General features: G+C 35.4%; 1 protein-coding gene across 8 annotated transcripts in view; it reads left to right on the top strand.

Moving 5' to 3' along the window:
* Positions 1–19,838, top strand: part of ANKRD28 (ankyrin repeat domain 28) — a 103,671-nt gene extending 83,833 nt beyond the window's left edge. For 7 of the 8 annotated variants that reach the window (XM_026708239.2, XM_087917667.1, XM_087917666.1 and 4 more), the window contains 8 exons: positions 366–579; positions 1,140–1,227; positions 1,315–1,398; positions 8,477–8,622; positions 13,110–13,192; positions 13,860–13,942; positions 14,604–14,695; positions 16,313–19,838. In XM_026708239.2, coding sequence (XP_026564024.1) covers positions 366–579; positions 1,140–1,227; positions 1,315–1,398; positions 8,477–8,622; positions 13,110–13,192; positions 13,860–13,942; positions 14,604–14,695; positions 16,313–16,599 — 1,077 coding nt within the window. In that variant the 3' untranslated portion in view covers positions 16,600–19,838. The remainder of the gene's footprint in view (positions 1–365; positions 580–1,139; positions 1,228–1,314; positions 1,399–8,476; positions 8,623–13,109; positions 13,193–13,859; positions 13,943–14,603; positions 14,696–16,312) is intronic. The other variant, XR_015740322.1, reaches the window with a different exon arrangement.
* Positions 19,839–21,061: the final 1,223 nt, after the last annotated feature.

Raw genomic sequence — 21,061 nt, 5'->3', positions numbered from 1 at the left:
TGTGTGTGTGTGTGTGTGTGTGTGTATGTTTTTCATTACACAATTAGGTAAAAACTTCAGTGTCCTAGAAGATGTTCAATGCAGTAATATTGCCCTACTTAGATAATGAAAAGTCTGCAAGAAAATGGCCAAGCTCAGAGAGCTACAAGGACTACATAGTTCAATCCTGGGCTACAGACATTCTTTTCTATGGTAGCTTTGTTCCTTTATTGATATAAAAACTGTATTGCTTATTTTTTTTATATCAGTAAAGCAAATGTAGTAAAATAGATGAAAGCTGGGTGGGGAAAACAGCTTTTTTATTTTTTCATATCTGCAAGAACCTATATGCAGGCTTAATATACATTTTATTAATTTTTTCTCAGGCAGTTACTGGACATGAGGAATGCGTAGAAGCACTGCTTCATCATGGTGCAAAATCCACATTACGAGATGGCAGAGGACGTACACCTGTACATTTATCTGCTGCTTGTGGACATATTGGGATATTAGGATTACTCTTAAAATCTTCGTCACCTGGGGATATGATACCTGCTGACAATCAGGGATATACATCATTACACTGGGCATGTTACAATGGTAAGAAAAGAAATATTGTTTTGGAATATATTCAGTAAATTTATAAAACCGTAACCAATTATGAAGCTTAGGCAGATTTTTAAATATCTCTAAGTAAAAGCTAAAGAAATATAAAAATCTACACATGTGCAGCCCCACTCTTGATTTCATCCTGTAATTATTGCTGTTGACTATCTGAAATACACACACACGCAACCACACGCACACACACTCACACCCCAGAATAGTTATGAGCAATATGGTGGTCTCATGGTGAAGATGCTCACCTCCCACTCTGAAGGTTGAGAATTCAATCCTAGGTAGTGGCAGATATTTCTCTCTTAGGGAGCAAGAAAAAAAATCTATGGTGAACTCTTTATGGTGTCAGGAAGGGGATCCGGCCCACAAACACTCCATTCACTCACTCTACCTCAAATTAAGGGATTACAGGGTCATAAAAAAGGAGATTTTTTAAATATCAGGATAGTTATATATTACAGTGGATTATATGTATATGTGTTCCTTAATAATACAAAAATGAACTGTATTATGTGCTTACTCTCTGGTATTTAAACTTTTAGGTCATGATTGTTGTGTGGAATTTCTTTTGGATCAGGAAGTTTTTCAGAAAATGGAAGGAAATTCTTTCAGTCCATTACATTGTGCAGTGTAAGCAACTTCTATATGACTCCAAAATACTTCATTATGTGTTTGATCAAACTTGTGAAATTAATTTCTTTTAAAATTCTTTGATAGGATAAATGATAACGAGGGTGCTGCTGAAATGCTAATTGATATACTGGGATCAGAAATTGTAAACTCTACAGATGCAAAGGCAAGGTAAAGTTGGAAATACTATACTGAAGAAAAATACTAAATATTTTAAAATACTTAGTTCTGATATTTTTTTTAAACAAATTTTATTGATTTTACAAAACAATACACAAACAAACAAAACATAAAATATAATGACATAAGAAATCTTTTTCTAAAAAAACCAATACAACATCTTATTTAAAGACAGAATTATTCCAAGTTATCACATTTCCATACAAACACAATTTAATATATATATTTACCTTATCTGTTCATCTTCATATCTTATCCCGAACTTCTCTTTATTATTTCCTTTCCTTCTATTTATTCAAATTATATCTCTTTAACTTTAGATTGTATACATTTTTTATATCCATCTGTCTTATACATTCTCATTATTCTCTTCCAATACAAAAACAAACAAGACATAAAACATAAAAACATAAAACATCTTTTCTGAAAGGTGCTTGATCCCGGGTTAAAACTCATCGTACAGACCCCACTTCAAAAATCATGTTCCTTTTATATATCATTCCATATCTTATTACCGTTTTCCATTTTCTATATAGCTTCTTCCTTTTTTTAACTCTCTTAGTTTTATTCTACTTATCTCATCTCAGTTCAAGTCATAATACTTATCATTCTTTGTCTGTTCTCAACTATCCATTCATCTTTTCTCTTTAAACAAAACCTCTCCTATACACTAATTGGAGTATGACTCTTAACCCTAACCTAATAATACTTAATATCACACATAACTTGTATTGGGATTCTGTTTAGCACATCCTAAAGTTACACAATATATTATATAGAGAGAAAAAGAAAAAAAAGAACAACAATAACAAAGAAACAAATTTATAAATATATAATATAGCTAGTACCCCTGTCAAAACCATTTTAATCATACATATTAATACTCATTTATATCTTAAACATTTTATTCTAAAAATGCCTATAATAACACAATCTTATGTACCTTACAGAATCCCTTTTTCAATTAGATTTACCCATTGTCTCTAAATAAATTTTGTTTCTTTAAATCTTGCTTCCCATCGTTGAGACTTCTCACCCCTTCCTTTCTCCCTTGCTTATTCTTTTCCTTACCCTTTTACCCTTTGTCTCTCCACCTCCCTTTTCTTCTTCTGCTTTCCCCCTTCCTGTTGTTTTCTAACCTTATATCCACCTTTCATCTCATTTTTATCTTTTTGGTTGTTTTTTTAGGTTTTAAAATCCCTTTTTCCTTTTCCTCTTTCTTCTTCTCTCCAAATAGGATCACATGTTCATCAAAGATAGTTTCTTCTTTGTCCCAATTATCCTGCTGCGCAATCAATTCTCCATAGGAACACACCGCCATTTCTAGAGATTGAAAAAGAATGTCCAAAGTATCTTTCCAGTCTTGTTCTTCCTTTTTATATTTTGGATATTCAGTTTTAGATTCATCCAAGGATGATGCCATTATAAAGAGGAAAAATTTTCCCAAAACAACCACCCAGTGTTTTTAAACAAAGAAAAAAAATTCCCAAAAGATCCAAAGTCACCAAACAATCCAGATAGACTATTTCTTTTAGCGCTTTTCCCTTCTTCCATTTCTTTTTCTGGGGTTTGCTATTAAATCACAAAATTCCAATTAAAATATGTCTTTTGAAGTCTTATTAATGTTCAAATGGTTCTTTAAAATTCTAGGCAGTCTGCTCCTTATTTTCAACTTCTACTTCAATTTTTTTCCTCTCCTTCCCACTCACAGCAAAAGAAAAATTTTTTCTTTAAATATTTAGAAATCCATATCCCTTTGGCATTAGCATAGTCTTTAGCAGTTAGCATACCTTCAATGCGGGGTTTCCGATTTCTCTCAAAGTTGTTCCGTTTGGAAGGAGAGTGAAAAGAAAAAAAGTTTTCCCTTTAATATCCATTCGCTGCTTACTCAGTCTGGGAACAATGTGTCTTTAGTAGGTGTTAAATACCAGGATACTTTCACTGTTCCTTTGTCCCGGTCAGCAAAATCACTTTCACTTCTTCGCAAGCTCCTCCAGCACTTTCTTTTTCCGGCTGAGTTCTTCTATGTGGCGGCCATTACAGACCGCTGCTCAGCTGCCTTCGGAGAGGGAGATTTAGCCGGCTAGGGAAGAGAGATGCGATGTCTCTCGTCCCCACCAGAACCCCCCAGTCTTCACCACCTTCTACAAAGGTGGCTTAGCCCCGAAGCCAAATGGCTCGGGGCACTCAGGCAGTGAACACAGGCAGGGACCGCACACAGTCACGGATTCCTGCCTGCACCGTAGCGCCACAAGCCAGAAGTATATCCTTAGTTCTGATATTTTGTTGAATTTTAAATTGATATTAAAAAATGAAACTAGCTAAAAAGGTATAACTGTAGATCTAATATCCCAAAAGTGCTTTTTCAGGAGTGAACTGGGCTTTCTTGTTTTCTTCTTTGAGGAAGTTTCGCTTCTCATCCAATAAGTTTCTTCAGTTCTGATAGGATAGTGGCGAATGGAAGGTGGGGAATCCTATCAGAGCTGAAGAAGCTTCTTGGATGAGAAGTGAAACCTCCTCAAAGGGAAAAAAACTAAGAAAGTCCACTTGCCACCTGAAAAAGCACCTTTGGGATAACCACGACCAGGATGACTGAGAATTTCTACAGACTTTTATGGATCTAAAATATAATAAAGATTGCTCTTTGCCTTGAGTTTCTAGCTATTTCTAGTTTCTTAGCTAGAGAGCCACTTCGATGTAGTGGTTAAAGCTGGCCTGGATTCTAGGAGATTGTGAGTTCTAGTCCTGCGTTAGACATAAAAAACATGGTGGGTGACTTTGGCCCAGTTGCACTCTCAGCCCAATTCACTTCATCTCACAGAGCTCCTGCTATTATAGATGACAAAGGAGTCCCCTATTGAGTTGTATATGAAAAAAATGGATAAAACTCTAAAAAAATGTCCAAATTTCAGATTCTGTCAATAAAACTGTATGATTTGCATCCATAAGGCAACAGATAGGCTTAGAAAAATCTCAGCTTTTATATTTAGAGATAAAAATAAAGAAGTGGTGGAAGTAAAATAGGGGCAAGAGAAAAAGATGGAGGAAAGAGAAGAAATTGAAGATACTTTTATGCATCTTTCTGCTTTAGATAACTATGAGCCAGTTGTCAATCTTCCCTTTGTGGGAAGATTGTCGAGAAGTTGGTCGAATTATAGTTAGGCTGTTGGAAGAAATGCATTATCTGAGCTTGTTTCAGTGTAGGACAGATAACTTATTAGTTGTGCTTCACAATAATCTGGGCAGAGTCAGGATGAGGGCAACACATCCATTCTTGTGCTTTTTAATCACTCAGTAATTTTCAATACCGCCAATTACAATATCTTTCTGGATCAACTGCAGGAGTTGGTAATGAGAGGTATATGTTTGCAGTGTTCCACTAGATCAGAGGTCTCATTCTTGCTGCTTGCAGGCCAATTGCAGCCCGCAGGACGATATCCTGTGGCCCCCACCGTGATACGAAAGTATAATATTAGTGCGGCCCGCGGGGAATGGACCTCTGAAGGAAGTCCCGCCCGCCGTTCATCATGGCTGACATTCGGTGCTAGGCTAAGCTACACCGACTTCATGCACACTACGCTTGTAACAACAGTGTGGCGGATGACGAACAGTCCGGTAGCAGTCGCCTTTTTTTGCGGTCGCCATTCCGGTACTTTCTACCATCAATAAATGCCACGATCAAACGCAGAGAAAAGCGACTGCTACTGGGCTGTTTGTCATCCACCGCGCTGTTGTGACAAGTAGAAGTGGAAATGACATCACGCGTCAAGACATTCTCCATGCGTCGCTAGCTGGCTAAACACTTCTATGAAACGTGGAACAAGAGCGACGCCAAGTGGAATAAACTAAATTTTGTCACACCCTTATCATGTCTTTGTCAAAGCCTGCAGTGAAGAGAAAGATAGGTGACGAGCACAGACAATTTCAGCAAAGGTGGGAGACACGGTATTTCTTTGTTGAGCACAGGGGCATCTCGACATGCCTTAGTTGCGCTGAAAAAGTTGCAATGCACAAGGAATAGAACTTGAAACATCATTATTCAACTAAACATGCTGAGGAATGTGCAAACTATCGGGGATGAGAGAGCCAACCGGGTTGCCAGCCTTAAAACATGTCTAGTGAGGCAACAAGATTTCTTCAAGAAAGCAACAAAAGAGAATGCTGCAGCAGTCGAAGCTAGCTATATGGTTAGTGAGATGATTGCTAAGGCGGGAAAACCATTCACAGAGGGCGAGTTTGTAAAAAAATGCATATTACAGGCTGCAAGTATAGTTTGTCTGGAAAAGACAAGTCAGTTTAGCAACATCAGCCTTTCTGCCAACACAGTGGCAGAGCGCATTTCTGACCTGTCAAGTGACATTTATCATGAACTGTTTGAGAAAGACAGATGATTTGATGCATATTCAGTTGCTCTTGCTGAGAGTACAGACATAACTGACACTGCTCAGCTCACAATTTATGTCCGTGGTGTTGATCACAATTTTGAAGTGACAGAGGAGTTGCTCAGAGTAATTCCAATGCATGGCCAGACCACCACTCATGAGATATTTCGCCAGCTGTGTGATGCCATTGAGAATGCCGTTTTGCCATGGAATAGGTTTGTTGGAATAACAACCGACGGAGCGCCATCAATGACGGGGAGGAAAAATGGACTGGTGGCACTTGTTCAGAGAAAACTTGAGGAGGAGGGTGTAGAAGAGGCTATTGCTCTGCACTGCATTATCCATCAGCAGGACCTTTGCAGCAAATGCCTGAAGTGTGACAACTGTGAAATGCATCAACCACATCAGATCCAGGGGCTTAAAGCACAGGAGGTTCCGTGCTTTTTTAGAGGAAATGGAGTCAGAATATGAAGATGTGCTCTATTTCACCGAGGTACGTTGGCTCAGCAGGGGAAATGTCTTGAAAAGATTTTTTGAACTGAGAGAAGAAGTGAAAGCCTTCATGGAGAAGGATGGGATGGCTGTTCCAGAGTTGAATGATCAGAAATGGCTCATGGACTTAGCTTTTCTTGTCAACATCACACATGAGCTGACTGTACTGAACAAGAAGTTACAAGGCCAGGGGCAGCTTGTCAGTGCTGCCTATGGCAACGTGAGAGCATTCTCCACAAAACTTGTGTTATGGAAAGCCCAGCTCTCTCAGACAAACCTTTGCCATTTCCCAGCATGTAAGGCACTCGTGGATGCAGTCATACCGTTCAGTGATGAGAAGTATGTTGATGCTATTTTGAAGCTACAGAAGGAATTTGATCACAGATTTGCAGACTTCAAGACGCACAGAGCCACTTTTCAAATTTTTGCAGACCCCTTCACCCCTTGATGTGCAAGATGCCCCTCCTGTGCTTCAAATGGAGCTTATTGACCTGCAATGCAACTCTGACCTTAAGGCCAAATTTAGAGAGGTGAATGGAAAAGCAGACAAGCATGGGCAATTTTTGAGAGAATTGCCCCCCAGCTTCCCTGAGCTTTCCCGAATGTTCAAGCGGGCCATGTGCCTTTTTGGGAGCACATATTTGTGCGAAAAGTTCTTTTCCACCCTGAACTTTAACAAGTCCAAGTACAGGTCCAGACTTACTGATGATCATCTTCAAGCCATACTGAGGGTCTCAAGTGCCTCCTCTCTCAAGCCAAATGTGGCTCAGATAAGTGAGAGGAAGCGTTGTCAAGTCTCTGGCAGCAAGGAGCAAGCTGGAGAAGCCATGTTCTGAGGAACTGTTCATGATCTTCATTTAATGTTCCATTCATGTGTTCAGGACAGTTCATGTATTGGAGAAATCATTAACTGTTGATGACATTTGAGGATATTTTTTTAACAACGTTTTTTGTGGAATCCCTTATGCGGCCCAGCCTCACCCAGACTCTGCCTCCAGCGGTCCCCAGGTAAATTGAGTTTGAGACCCCTGCACTAGATATTGAAAAATGTGGAGAGATGGTGCCCATGATCCTTTGCTTCTAGGGTGCCCCAGAGTTTGATATTTTTCCTTCTCCTGTTTAATATGAAACTGCTGGATGAAGTCATCATTTGGTTTGGGGATCAAAATCAGTATGCTGATGATACCCAGCCTTACTCTAGGATGAACAAAGGAAGCTGTAAAGGTACTGATCTAATTACTGGACGTTATTCATATCTAGATGGGGAGGAACAGATTATGGCTCAATCTTGAAGTAACAGTGATTCCACCTCCCTCCTTTGACAGAAATATCTCTATTGTTGGTCTTGGATAAGGTTGCATTTCTCCATATGAGACCAATGTACATTTGGGAGTCCTCCTGGAACTAATAGCTACTGTTTAAAGAGCAAGTATCAGCTCTGTGGTCAGGTGGCCTTTATACAGATACATCTTGTGCACCAATTGCATCCCTTTCTTGACCAGGAATCCTGCAGATAGTCACTCACATTTCGTAGTCACAACTGGACTACTACAATAAGGGGGCAGTCTTCAAAGACCATCCAGACCTACAGTTGATTCACAATGCAGCAATGCAAACATAATGGTCACTTCTCTTGCTCTTGTGTCATCACTACTATATGAGCTAAATTAACTGCTAGTTGGCTGCTGGGTACAATTCAGCATGCTGGTTGTTACCTTTGAAACTCTTCATGACATAGGATCTGATACTTGAGGAAACATCTTTCTCCCATTGTTTATGCCCATCTGCTACATTCAGCCAGAGTGGATGTAGTCTAGGTTGCTTCTGTTAATTGCTCCCATCTTGTAGAATCTAAGAGCTATGAATGGCATCATCTCTGCTGGTATTCCCCAAAATTCTTAAAATCTTGGTTTGGTCTTAGGCCTGTGGTTAATGAATGCTTTTAGTCAGATCTCTTGTTTTGTCTATGGTTTTCATATTTTATAAATTGCCCAGAGTTAGCTAGAATGCTATAATAAATGTAAATAAGAGCTAATGATTCTGTATGTTAGCACTGTATGCTGCAACATTTTATATTTTTTTCCCAGATTAAAATTTTAAAGATGTATTAATATGCCTTCTATATAAAATCATGGCTATATTAGAGCTCCATTGGTTTTTGGTTCTAAGAACATGCATGTTTTTCTTCTTCTTAGAACTCCTCTCCATGCAGCAGCCTTTACAGATCATGTAGAGTGTTTACAGCTTTTGCTTAGCCATAATGCACAAGTAAACTCTGTAGATTCTTCTGGGAAGACACCTTTAATGATGGCTGCCGAAAATGGGCAAACAAATACAGTTGGTAAGATAACAGCTAATTTTTATTGTTAACCAATAATATACTACTGTAAAAACACAACATTAAGATCAAAAGTTTTACATAAAAAGCACCTAGGTCAGCCCAGAAATTCAAGCAAACAACATTCTCTGTTTTCTCAATGACTGAATTGGATTTATAGCTAAAAATATAAATCTTTGTATAAGCCTAATGCTCCTTGAAGTAGAATTAACAAATCAGTGCAGCAAAATTCTGACAACCTGTGGATGACAGCAAAGAGACACAGACAGTTCTGATTCTTTGCTACCATCTAATGATAATCTGTATTCTTGCTGGCCAGATCTAGTAGTCCTACATAGAGTTGTGAAATTGGAAGAAACTGGTTAAACTCTGCTCAGGAGGTAGCTGCCCAGCCTCCACTTAAAACTTCCATCAGCAAATCTTTTCTTACAGTTTTGTTAAAAGTTTGTGAATCCTTTTGAATTTTCAATATCTGCATAGATTAGATCCAAAATTATATGGCACACAAATATGTAGGTTGAGAAATAATCCAAAACTCCATATTTGCATATGGCAAAATTATGGAATAATCTATGATTATCTTTTGTATGGGAAATTAAAGTCAGATCTTTCAATCAATGGAATGATAAGCTTGAGTTTGGGAGGTCCTGTCTCAGAATTCTGGATATATTCACTATCCAAATCTGATCTTCATAACACAGGAATATGAAGGTATGCAATGGTTTAAATAGATTTTGGTGGATCTCCAAAACAGTTGACAAAATCATTTTTAAAGATTTTGGATTCAAAATCTTCACAATCAGGCAGATTATGTACAAATGAAGGCAATTCAATACCATTGAATTCTTCAGGAATTCAACTAAGATCACATCAAGAGTAAAATGTGTAGTTTTTTGGGAGACGTTTATCTTTATTTGTGACTTGTACCAAGGACATACCACATTTTAGGTCATATTTGTGCAGAAATACTGACTTTTTAAGAAATCACAAACTTTTAAGCTTCACTGTATAGTGAAGTAAACTTAAATATATGTAGTCCTCAGTTTTCAGTGGCAATTGGGACCAAGAATTCTGTTGCTAAGCAATGCAGTGGTAAAGTATAACATCACATGATAGTGCCAACTTATGACAGCAGTTCCAATTGTAAGTTATTAAGTGAATCCCACACAGTTATTAATCATGATAACATGTGATTGCCATTTGTGACCTCTTGACAGTTTTCCCATTGACTTTGCTTGTTGGAAGCCAGCACTGAAGGTTGCAAATGGCAGGTCTATTCACTACAGCCAACTCACCATGGCTAACTTGTCAGTCAACTTGCCAGAGCCAACTCGCTGCAAGACAACTTGCCATGGCCATCTTGCCACAGGATAACTTGGTGAGGGACAATAATTACATTAATATCAAACAAATGGTGGAATAGAATCTTTAAAGAAAGGATGCAAAGGGAGGGATAGAAAGAAATGTCAACGGCAAAAATTAAACTAATTTTTATTTATTTTAAATAGTTAACTAGAATTGTTAAATTGTCCTGCAGTAAATTGTTCCATGGGGAGTTGGCCATGGGAAGTTGGGCCATGGCAAGTTGACCACAGTGAGTTGGCCTTGGTAAGTTGACTCCAGCAAGTTGGCTGTGGCAAGTTATCCTATTCCCGCAAATAGCAACCATATGCGAATAAGATGCTGTGACTATTATAGTCATGAGCAGTTGCCAAGCACCTAAATTATAATCATATGACTGTGAGAACACTGCAACGAATACAATTTTGAGGACAGTCATAACCAGTCCAGTTCTGAAAGGACCATGTAAACGGCTGTAGATGTGAGTAGAGTATGTTTATTACACAACTCTATCTGGTAAAGCAATTTCCCCAAAAAACCACAAGTCACAAAACCCCAAACTAGTAGATAGTTTTCAAATGCAAAAAGTTCAATCAATTATTCTGAAAGCAACAGATGTAAAACTCAGGTGACCAGCTGCTAGGTTGTATTCCAAAGATACACACCTCTTATCCAAGTTCCACTAGACAGTCCAGAGTGAGCAGTCTAAGTACAAGTTCCAAGAACTGTAGAACTGACAAGAGAAATACAAACTGTACAACATGAGACTGTATACTGGAATCATAGAGCTGAAGACCATATGCACTGATAAAGTAAATGGCTATCTCCAACAACCATCCCATCCCACGCATCTGGTTAAATAATTCCAAATGCAGTGTTTTTTATTAGGAGGGATGAGATTGCTTCCTCGCGAGTAGCCTTGCCGACCTCCTCTGTGTTTCCCTTTGGTTTGCTCTTCATGTCTGTGGATTGGGTAGGTGTGGCAGCTGTTCTTCATTGGAGGCAGCCTGTTGCCACTCTACAGCACTAATCAGTGGCAGCCGTATCTCTACTACTACTGCTTATGCGAGTAGGTATCCTCCTTAGTCCTCAGGCTGCCTGAGTGCTCCTGAGAATCCATGGTGCCTCTCTCTGATGACTCCAGCGCATCTTCATCATCAGAGCTAGCAACTGATGAGGCCATCCCATCTCGTTTTGGAGTCTATCATAATTTTGAATGGTAGCTGACCAAATGACAGAATAAACAAAGAACTATCTGTAGTTTGAATTTGTAGTCCTAATTTCTGTTCCTACTTTATGGTGGCAGTGGACAATAATTCCTGACTATCATCCCCAATGCACCTTTAATATATCTTAATTTTTTCTACCTTTTCAGTTTCATAATTTCAGCTGTAGGATTAGTGTTGCCTTTTAAGAGGCATTTGAAACATATACAGTGAATATAGGAAGTCTACACATTTCAGTTAAAATGCCAGGTTTTTGAGATGTAAAAAAAATGAAACTATGATAAATCACTTCAGAATTCTTTCCACCTTTAATACAACATATATACTATACAGCTCAATTGAAAAACAAATTTAATTTTTAAGGGAAAAAAATAAGCACACAGTAATGTAGTTGCATAAAGATACACATTCTTAAACTAATACTTTATTTTAGTATGTTTTGACAGCATTCACTCTTTGGGGATAGAACCTATTAACATGGCATATCTTGCCTTTGCCTATCCTATGTTCGAAATCCTAAGATTGCAATGGCATCTCCTGTCCATAAATCTCTTTAGGTCACCTTACAGATATTCTGTTGGATTCAGGTCCTGGCTCTGGGTGGACCATTTCAAAACTTTGATATTCTTCTGGTGAAGCAATTATTTTGTTGATCTGAAGATATGCTTTGGGTCATTGTCATGTTGAAAGGTGAAACTTATCTTTAACATTTTAGCAGAGGATTGAAAGTTTTGTGCCAAAATAGATTGATATTTGGAACTGTAATTTTCTTCATTTTGACTAAAGCTCCAGTTCCACTTGAAGAAAACCAACCCCATACCATGCTTCACTGTAGGTATGGTGTACTTTTGATGATGTGTAGCGTTGTTTTTGCGCCAAACATACTTTTGGGAATTATGGCCAAAAAAACCTCAACCTTGGTCTCATTGACCATAATAAGTTTTCCCATACACTTTTGTCAGACTTCATATAGGTTTTTGCAAAATTTATCCAGGCTTGGATGTTTTTCTGTGTAAGAAAAGGCATCCGTCTTGCCACCTTACCCCACAGCAGAGAATAACATGAGAGATTATTACCACATGTAGTACTCAACCAGTGATTACCAGAAATTCTTGCAACTCCTGTAATGTTGTTATAATCCTCTTGCCAGCCTCTCAGAGCAGTTTTTTTCTTGTTTTTCATCAATTTTGGAGGGACATCTAGTTCTTGGTATGGCACTGTTGTGCCATATATTCTCCACTTGTGGATGATAGTCTTCACTGTGTTCCATGGTATATCCAATGCATTGGGGGGTGGAAATTGTATGCTTCTCGTGACTGATACCTTCTAACAATATGATCCCTTTGATGTTTTGTAAGCTCTTTGCAGATCATTGCATAACTTGTACTGAATAAATGTCAGAAAAAATCCTACTAGCACAATTGAATTTTTATATGGGCTTGATTAGAGTCACTTTAAGTGTATGGAGGTATGTATTGATTACAACTTAACATCAGTTTGAGTGTAATTGGTTGATCCCTACCTATAAAGGATATAAACAGCTATAGGTCACATTATTCTTATTTTTTTTTCCTTATTAAACAGTTTTAGTTTGTTTTTCAATTGAATTGTACAGCTTATATGGTATATTAAAGGTGAAAAGAATTATGAAATAATGTATCTTGGTCTGACTTTTTTACATTAAAAAACCTGGCATTTTAACAGGGCTGTATAGACTTTCTATATCCACTGTATGAATGATGAGCAATTAGCATTACAGAATAAAATATTAATAATTCAGAAAACTTTCAAACTATTTACATATCAGAGTCATGAATCTCTGTTGATAAGAAATGAATTTTAAGAGTATAAATGTACATACCATGCAAGTGCTGTTGACAAATTTAGCTTTTTAGTTAATATAGTATTTTATTTTTTCCCCAGAGGTATTGGTTAGCAGTGCTAAAGCTGATCTGACTTTGCAAGATAAGTGTAAAAACACTGCACTACATCTGGCTTGCAGCAAGGTATATATGATTTTCTGATTTGAAGCTTCTGTGATGTATTGCTGCTGCTGTTCTTGTAACTTTTCCTCATAAAGTAAGCTACTCCAGACCAGCAGTGGCAGTACACCATTTCAACTGCAGTAGGAAGTAAATATTTCTTCTCTACAATTATATATGATGAGAATAGATGGGATTCTTTCTAATTATTATTTCTTGGTTCTAACAAGATAATGAGAGAGAAACACATTTTTAACAAGAACCTAAGAGCTTAATTTACTTTATTCCTGGACTATTTTATTTATATATCGGTTCCATTTCCATAAAACATGTCTAGGCACTGGATTTGGCAAAAGGAAAAACAGGGTGATACTTCAATGGAAAGAAGGGAGATATCTTTCTAAAAACAGGAAATATAACCACTAGTGTAAAGGCAAATGAAGTATTATGCAAATTATTCAAAAATCTTGAGCCAGCCATGAACTCTTATTTAATGAACTATCTAGTAGACCATATTACTGCTTATTTGTCAATAAAACTCCATCTTTAAGTTACAGCTATGTGTTCCTTATGTCTAAATGCACTTCTTATGGATTGTTTCCAGAGTAGAAGCTGGTGTTTTCTAAGGCTTGAAGAAATGTTACTTTTTAAAAGAGAAATAATATACATTTTTTTCTTTCTGTCTCTTTAGGGTCATGAAGCCAGTGCCTTGTTAATATTAGAGAAGATTACAGATAGAAATCTGATCAATGCCACCAATACAGCATTGCAGACGTAAGCAAATACTATTTGACACAATATTATGCCATATTTTTGTAGTTAAAAATTAAACTTGGTTCATGTGTTCTTGGTCTCATAGCTGAGAGAAAACTCTTCTTTCGAGTTAATCATAAATTTGTGTCATCTAATCAGTAAAGAAGTAAAGAAGTTAATATTAACTTTTGTTTACAAAGACTAATATATGGGTTTAAATGCTTTTATCAATATCATTAAACCTAAGCAGTCTATAGTGCAAATAATATAACAATTAGTGTTAACTATAAACATTTAGATACAAGTAGGTTAAAATCCAAATAGCTGCTTAATTTCATGCAATATAGATTCACTATATACATATTCTCACTGTTAACTCTTTAGACATACAGCAACCAATTTATGCTTCATATGTATGCCTATTCATTTACTGCAAATGTTTTATGCTTAAATCTTGCAGTCATTTTTAGATAATTTATTCAAATGAATTGAAAATTGTTCTTTTTTCTGCTATAGAAATCCCTGGGATTTTGTTTGTTTGTTACATTTTGCATCCAAATTTCTAGTGCTAAGGATACAAATGAAGTACAAGCTGTAAAAGTTTTCTGTAGATTGATCCTTGTGTAAATTGCTGGGTTTTTTTTGTTGCAGTGTTTTCATACTTTGTGGGTTTTCTCCACAGGCCTTTACATGTTGCTGCACGAAATGGATTAACAGTTGTAGTTCAAGAACTTCTGGGGAAAGGGGCAAGTGTACTTGCAGTAGATGAAAATGGTAAGTGGATGAAAACAGATGAATTGCAGTCTAATCATGGCAATCCAAATGCTACTTAGAAGTCTACTTTGAGACATACTGTTTTTAAATAGGATGACTTGAATTTGTCATTACAACCATTAGGATACATCCATGAATTTAATTGTTCCTTTGATGGTTACTATAAAATGAGTGTAGTAAATTTACTGCAAATATTTTCTTCCCTATTTTTAAAATATTTATAGTAATACAAATCACATTTCTTTAAAAAGATACTGAACAAGAGACTCTAGACTGATTATGTTACCTAATTAGAGAATGAAACATCTGCAAGAAAACAAGCAAGCTCAGATAGCACCAAGGACCTCTCATTTCAACCTTGAGCTACAAATATTCTCCTTTATTGAGACAAATATTTGATGTCCAAGGGGCTGTTTTATGGCTTACAATATACTTTTAGCATTTCTCAAAATGTCATGAATTTGCATTACCAGTTTTCAGTAGAAATGGGTTTAGTTGCATTGAGAAAGGTGTTCAGGCTGTTAAAAAATACGTTGGCTATTATATAGTACCCATTATTTAGGGTATTTGTTATATATAGAAATTTGCCATATAAACCTGAGAATATAAAGAGCAAGACTGAAGCCATATTTGTTCTCTGTCTGACCTGTTAGAGATCAGAACAGTTATGAAGCTTGTTTGCTGATGTTCTGTTTGGTTATGAAATCATTTGTTCTTGGCTTGGGTTAATAAGAAGGTCATCTTGACATTATAGGAATATTAATGATCACTTGTGTAACCATTTGGAGAAAAACAGGAAATCTGACTATAATGAGAATGTCGAGAGTTTTCCATGGAATGGTGGAACTTTCTTATGAAAAACGTTGTATAACTTCTATATATAGACAACAGAAAGTGTTATGTAACCATGTGATTTGATAAGCCTGTATAAGCTGTGTTCACCAAATGGAAGGGTCTCCTTCCTCCTAAACCTGGTTGGTTTGGAAGTTGGGGATCCGATTCTGGAGTATCTTCACTAATAAAGCATCCTATGGATTAGATTATCAAAAGTCCATTGATTTATTTTTATGCAAATCTCACAATTTTTTTTTCTGATTCCTATTCTCCCCTGGCTGGCTTGCCAAAATTGTGAGATTTGCATAAAAATAAATCAACAGACTTTTGATAAACCCAAACCAAGAACAAATGATTTCATAACCAAACAGAACATCAGCAAAACAAGCTTCATAACCGTTCTGATCTCTAACAGGTCACACAGAGAACAAATATGGCTTCAGTCTTGCTCTTTATATTGTCAGGTTTATATGGCAAATTTCCATATATATTTTAATAACCAATTTGTCAAAGAAAATTGGTCCTAGTATCTTGGTTTAGTTGTGATAGATTGTGTATCTTTCACATTAAAAGTTCTGATTTATTTCTTTTTTTAATGATTTCAGGAATATGGTACTAATGTTTTTCAGAGGTCTGGCCCCATAGTTATTTAAATTAAAATGCAAAATTATAATGCAATTAGAATAATCATATATTTGTTTTTTGCATTTTGCTTTTACATCCACTGGCAGAACTGAAAGAAAGTAAAATAAAATAAAATTACTACTTTTCTCTCGCTTCTAGGTTATACACCAGCATTGGCCTGTGCTCCCAATAAAGATGTGGCTGACTGCTTAGCTCTCATTCTGGCTACAATGATGCCTGTTTCATCAAGTAGCCAAATACCTTCTCTTACATTTAATTCCATTAATCATTATACTACCAGTTCAAAAACAGTCACATTTGATTCTTCACCAATTATCCGAAGTGAACATAGTTCTTATTGTAGTTTCAACAACATTGGGAGGGAAGATGGCTATTCATATACAGAAGAAGATGAACTTAATGACTCAGATTCTGAAACCTATTAAAAAGCTTCATTAGAGATCTGAAGATTGAACTTACTTGCTGAATTTCCAGTTTGTTATTGGAGAAAGCAATCTTGCTGAATATAAAAAAAGGACAGCCCAAGGAAAAGATTTATTTAGCAAAAGTATGGGGACACATGAAAAATATGACTTTTGAGAGATTTTTAAAAGCAGGTTATGCAAAAGAAATGTTTGGAATCTATGGTTCAAAAAGTTATCTAGAATGTTATTTAATTGCAATTTATTAATTTCAATTAATAATTCCAATAAAGGTTGTGCATCTTTGAAAAAAGAAATATGCAATTATACAACAAAATGGACAATAGATTCAAATCTTAACTATAAAAACTAAGATCATTTTTAAGGCAATAATTGAGTTTGGTACAGGAGGCATTGTTTGTGCTGCAAATTGCCAAAGGACCAAATAACTAAGACTTTTTTTACATTTAAAAACTCTTTTTGAGAAACTTGAATAGCTTAAATAAGTAATAGTCTTAACCAACCCTTAAATTACAACTAGCAATTAATCTCAAATTGGTTTTAACTGTTGATTTGTCTTTAATCATCTGATAGCCTTCCAACACTATTAAATGCACCATAAAAATACAACTTTTAATTTATTAGATTCTTATGGTATTAAAGCTGTTATTAGCTGAACCAGGAATTGTCAGGGTAAAATGAGTGCAAAAACAGCAATGTAGTAAATCACTGCTCAGCTTTCTTTATCACAAGAAAAGAGAAAGAGGGATGCAAAGATATACACACAAACCAGGGGGCGGGGGGAATTCTTTCGGCTAGTAAAACTGCATCAAAAATAGAACTGCAATATCCTGATATTTTATTAGGCTGCCTTATAGAATACTATTTCTTACAATTCACTCAATATTTTACTTAATTTAACGAATGATATTGGTGCCTCTGTGGTATACATATAATTAAAAATGTTTTTTAAGGCTAAGAATATAACTGAAAAGAATACAATAAAATACTCTTATCCTATTACCAAAAAGGTACTTCGGAAACATACAGAAGTGATTCATTTTATAATTTTTCAAATGATGCTGATCCTTCTGTTACACTTAAAAATTTTACCTGTGTTTGTCTAATTTATAATAGGCTCCTATAAAAAATATAAACATGGAGGAATGACATTTTCCCCTCTTTGGTTTGTTAAAATAGAAATATTTACTTTATTTGATTCTGCTTTATTTGAAAAAACAATATAATTATTACTTGCTTTGGTTATATACATGCAAGACTATCTTGCATGATAAAGTTATAGCAAATGGATCCCTACCTTTTTTATTTTTGTTGTGTAGTGAAACTGGAAACCTTAATACCATTGTAAACTATCAGCTTGTTTTCTGAACATAGTGTGAAAACACAAGACAGTATTTTGATCTATTTGATAATTTTGTGGGGTTTTTGAAGAATTAACGAGCATGTACATAGAAATAGTATTTGCTTGAATACTGTACTTACCTGCACTCTTTCAGTACATCAAGATTACTGTGTATATTTTACAGAGTATAATAAAATCCAAATGTGAGAGTTGTATTTAATGAATAATTTATGTATCATTATGGAGTATTGAGAATTAATTCAAATTTATTGTATTGAAACCTCAGATTTATAAATCTTATTGTGCAATGCTTTTTTATTTTCTTGATTCTAAAGCAATAATTAGCTTAACTAGTATCTGAGTTAGCAGTAATTCAGATATTTAAATATATATTTCAGAAACCTCATCTGTTTATTTTAACTGGATTTCATTTCTGAATGAAGCATGGGTATTGTTACTGAGCAGTTGAAAATCTTGAAAGTCTAAAGTTTTCTTTTCTGTATCACTTTATATACACTAGTGACTAAAATGGAATAGATATAGAAGTTTAGTAATTAATTGGATATCAACATGCTCTTCATAAGACTTTTTACTTCACAATTAACTCTGAAAACAATATTTTATAAATGAAGCTATCAACTTTTGGAACATTTGAATTGATGAACTATGAGACATTTAGTTACTTCTTTTACTCAATAATCAAATAATTGATTTGTCTTGTATTTTTCTCAAAATCTTTAGGCAGGGAAAAGAAAACACAATAAAATAATAAAGTATTTACCTTATTTAAATAACATCCTCCAATAGCTTTCATTGGTCGATAAATCAGCAATTAGCAACAAAATAAAATCTATGTTAGCCAGTTTAAAAAATATACAATTCTATTCAGATCCTTATAATTCAACCCAGAGCAGGTAAAATCAGCTAAAACTGATAAATAAGATATTCCTTATTTCTTCATTTAGATCCTCAATAAAAGGAAAACAAAACCAGTTGGATGCCAACTTTATATTCAGAGCGTATAATTCCCTTAATTGAAATGCTGTGAAATCTTTATTTCTGGTCCAATACGGTTAAGATACAGTGCCTTTTGGAAAATAAGCAGGCAGTTTAAAAAAGGTAGACACAAGGTTCTTCTCCAAACCATTTGATAATTTAGAAGATCTTGTCTAACACACAATGCAGTCAAAGGCCATCCTGGAAACAGTAAAACAAAGACAACTGTAATGAATACAATATTTGCACAGAATAAAAAGAATACTCTAATCATAGTCAAAATTTAATACCAATTTTGCTATTTTACTATCAAGTGTAAAAGACAGTAAATGAAATAACATAAAACTATCATATGATACTTTATATTTCAGATGAACAAATCTTAGGTTTAGGTTCTAGGCAAATCCCCACAGACGCACACTGCCCTCTCATGTGAAATACAAATATACTACCCTTGACCACTACATCAACTTCTTATAGTCCAGTTTATATCCCAAGATGCCAATAATGCATTGTTTTTAGTTTCAGTTCTAGGGAGATATACTCAGGTCAGTTTCTTACCTACAATTAGAATGCAATATCAAAGCAAGGTGGGTTGAACAAAAGATGACACAGCATTTGAAATGAATATGCTTCTATAAATAAGAATCATTAAGTGCTTTTCTACAATGAATTGAATATATAAAAAAGCAGGTTATACTCAACACTTAATACAATGCAATAGAAGTCTTCTGAAAAGGCTCAGTCCTGTTCAAAAAAATGATGAACAGTTTCCTTTAGTCCTAAGAAAGTTTAGTTGTGTTTAATATGTATATCTTGGAAATGGTAATTGTTTATATTTTATACCCTTCCCACAAATCTCATAATATGAGTTCTCAAAAAAATAAAAAAGGTTATCACTAAATATTGTAATAATTTTGAGTAAAGTTTTATTTTGATTTTCTAAATAAGTGAATCAATTCAACAAAATTCAATGAAAGAAGAATCTATTTCTTTTCTTTTACAACTCTGTAATCCCTTTAGTCAGGCTGGAGACAAGATGACTAGTGGAACTGAGCATTTACTGGTTGGATGCCCTTCCTGATGCTTATGTGGAGTTTGCAGCAGATAGTTTCTCTTTGTGCTCTGATAAAGAAACATCTGTCACTGCCTAGGGTTGAACTCTCAACTTCTGTGTAGAAGGCAAGCTTCTCCACCTCTAGGTCACATCACTGCTCAAAAAAGAATACCATACATGTCCCTGATATTCTTGATAGAACCTTAAATATCTGGATCTCAGAATGGAAATCTGAAGGGGTTTTTTTTTCAATTTTTTTTTAATACTAGCAAATTACTGATTTCCCTCATTTTTCTCTAAACTCTGTCTTATTAATAGTTATATTTGCAACATTTTATCTAACCCTGATGTCTGTATATTAAAGATGGATGCCATTTTATTTAAGAGGATTGCACAAAATTGAGTGCAGGATTGCACAAAATTGAGTGCAGGATTGCACAAAATTGAGTGTTTTAAGCTGTATAACCACAAAAATACCATTTGTTTTATGTAAAGATAATTTTCTTTAGACCAATTAACTTATTTGATTATAGGTCAAGTATTACTTTACTTTCTTCCCAGAGTTATATTGTGGTGCTTTATCATGATGGAAAGGTATACCAATGAGGAATGAGTGAAGAATCCTGAGAGTTGTCATGAAGATCATAACAGCTGTCCAGCTAAAGCTAGCAATATGTATATTAGGCAATAGCAATACAGGAAAATGCTGGGAATTAATTATTACTTCAGTGACAATGGTAAGAGTATCATTTCATATAGTACAGAAGATTGCAGCGATAAGCCATTTTTACCAATAAAACCATTTGACAGACATTCTGAAATGATTAATGGTATATTGCTAGATGATCAACTTCTTGTGTGGGATGGCATTCAATATGCTATCAAGGAAAAGTTGAGGTACTTTTAGACTTCTAGACTTGGTGTTTATGATATGCCTAGAATAAAGAGTATGGGACATCCAATATTGCCAATCAAAAAAAGAAAATTCAACACTATAAAGACAAACTGAGTAAGGCAGGTAAGAAGAATGAGCACAACAGAACGCAACAGTGAGAGATGAAATCAATTGC

This window comes from Pseudonaja textilis, chromosome Z, assembly GCF_049901715.1.
Source record: "Pseudonaja textilis isolate UNSWEBS1 chromosome Z, rPseTex1.2, whole genome shotgun sequence".
Classification (NCBI taxonomy): Eukaryota; Metazoa; Chordata; class Lepidosauria; order Squamata; family Elapidae; genus Pseudonaja; species Pseudonaja textilis.
Note: the sequence above shows the minus strand (reverse complement) of the source record. Positions and strands in the feature narration are given on the sequence as shown.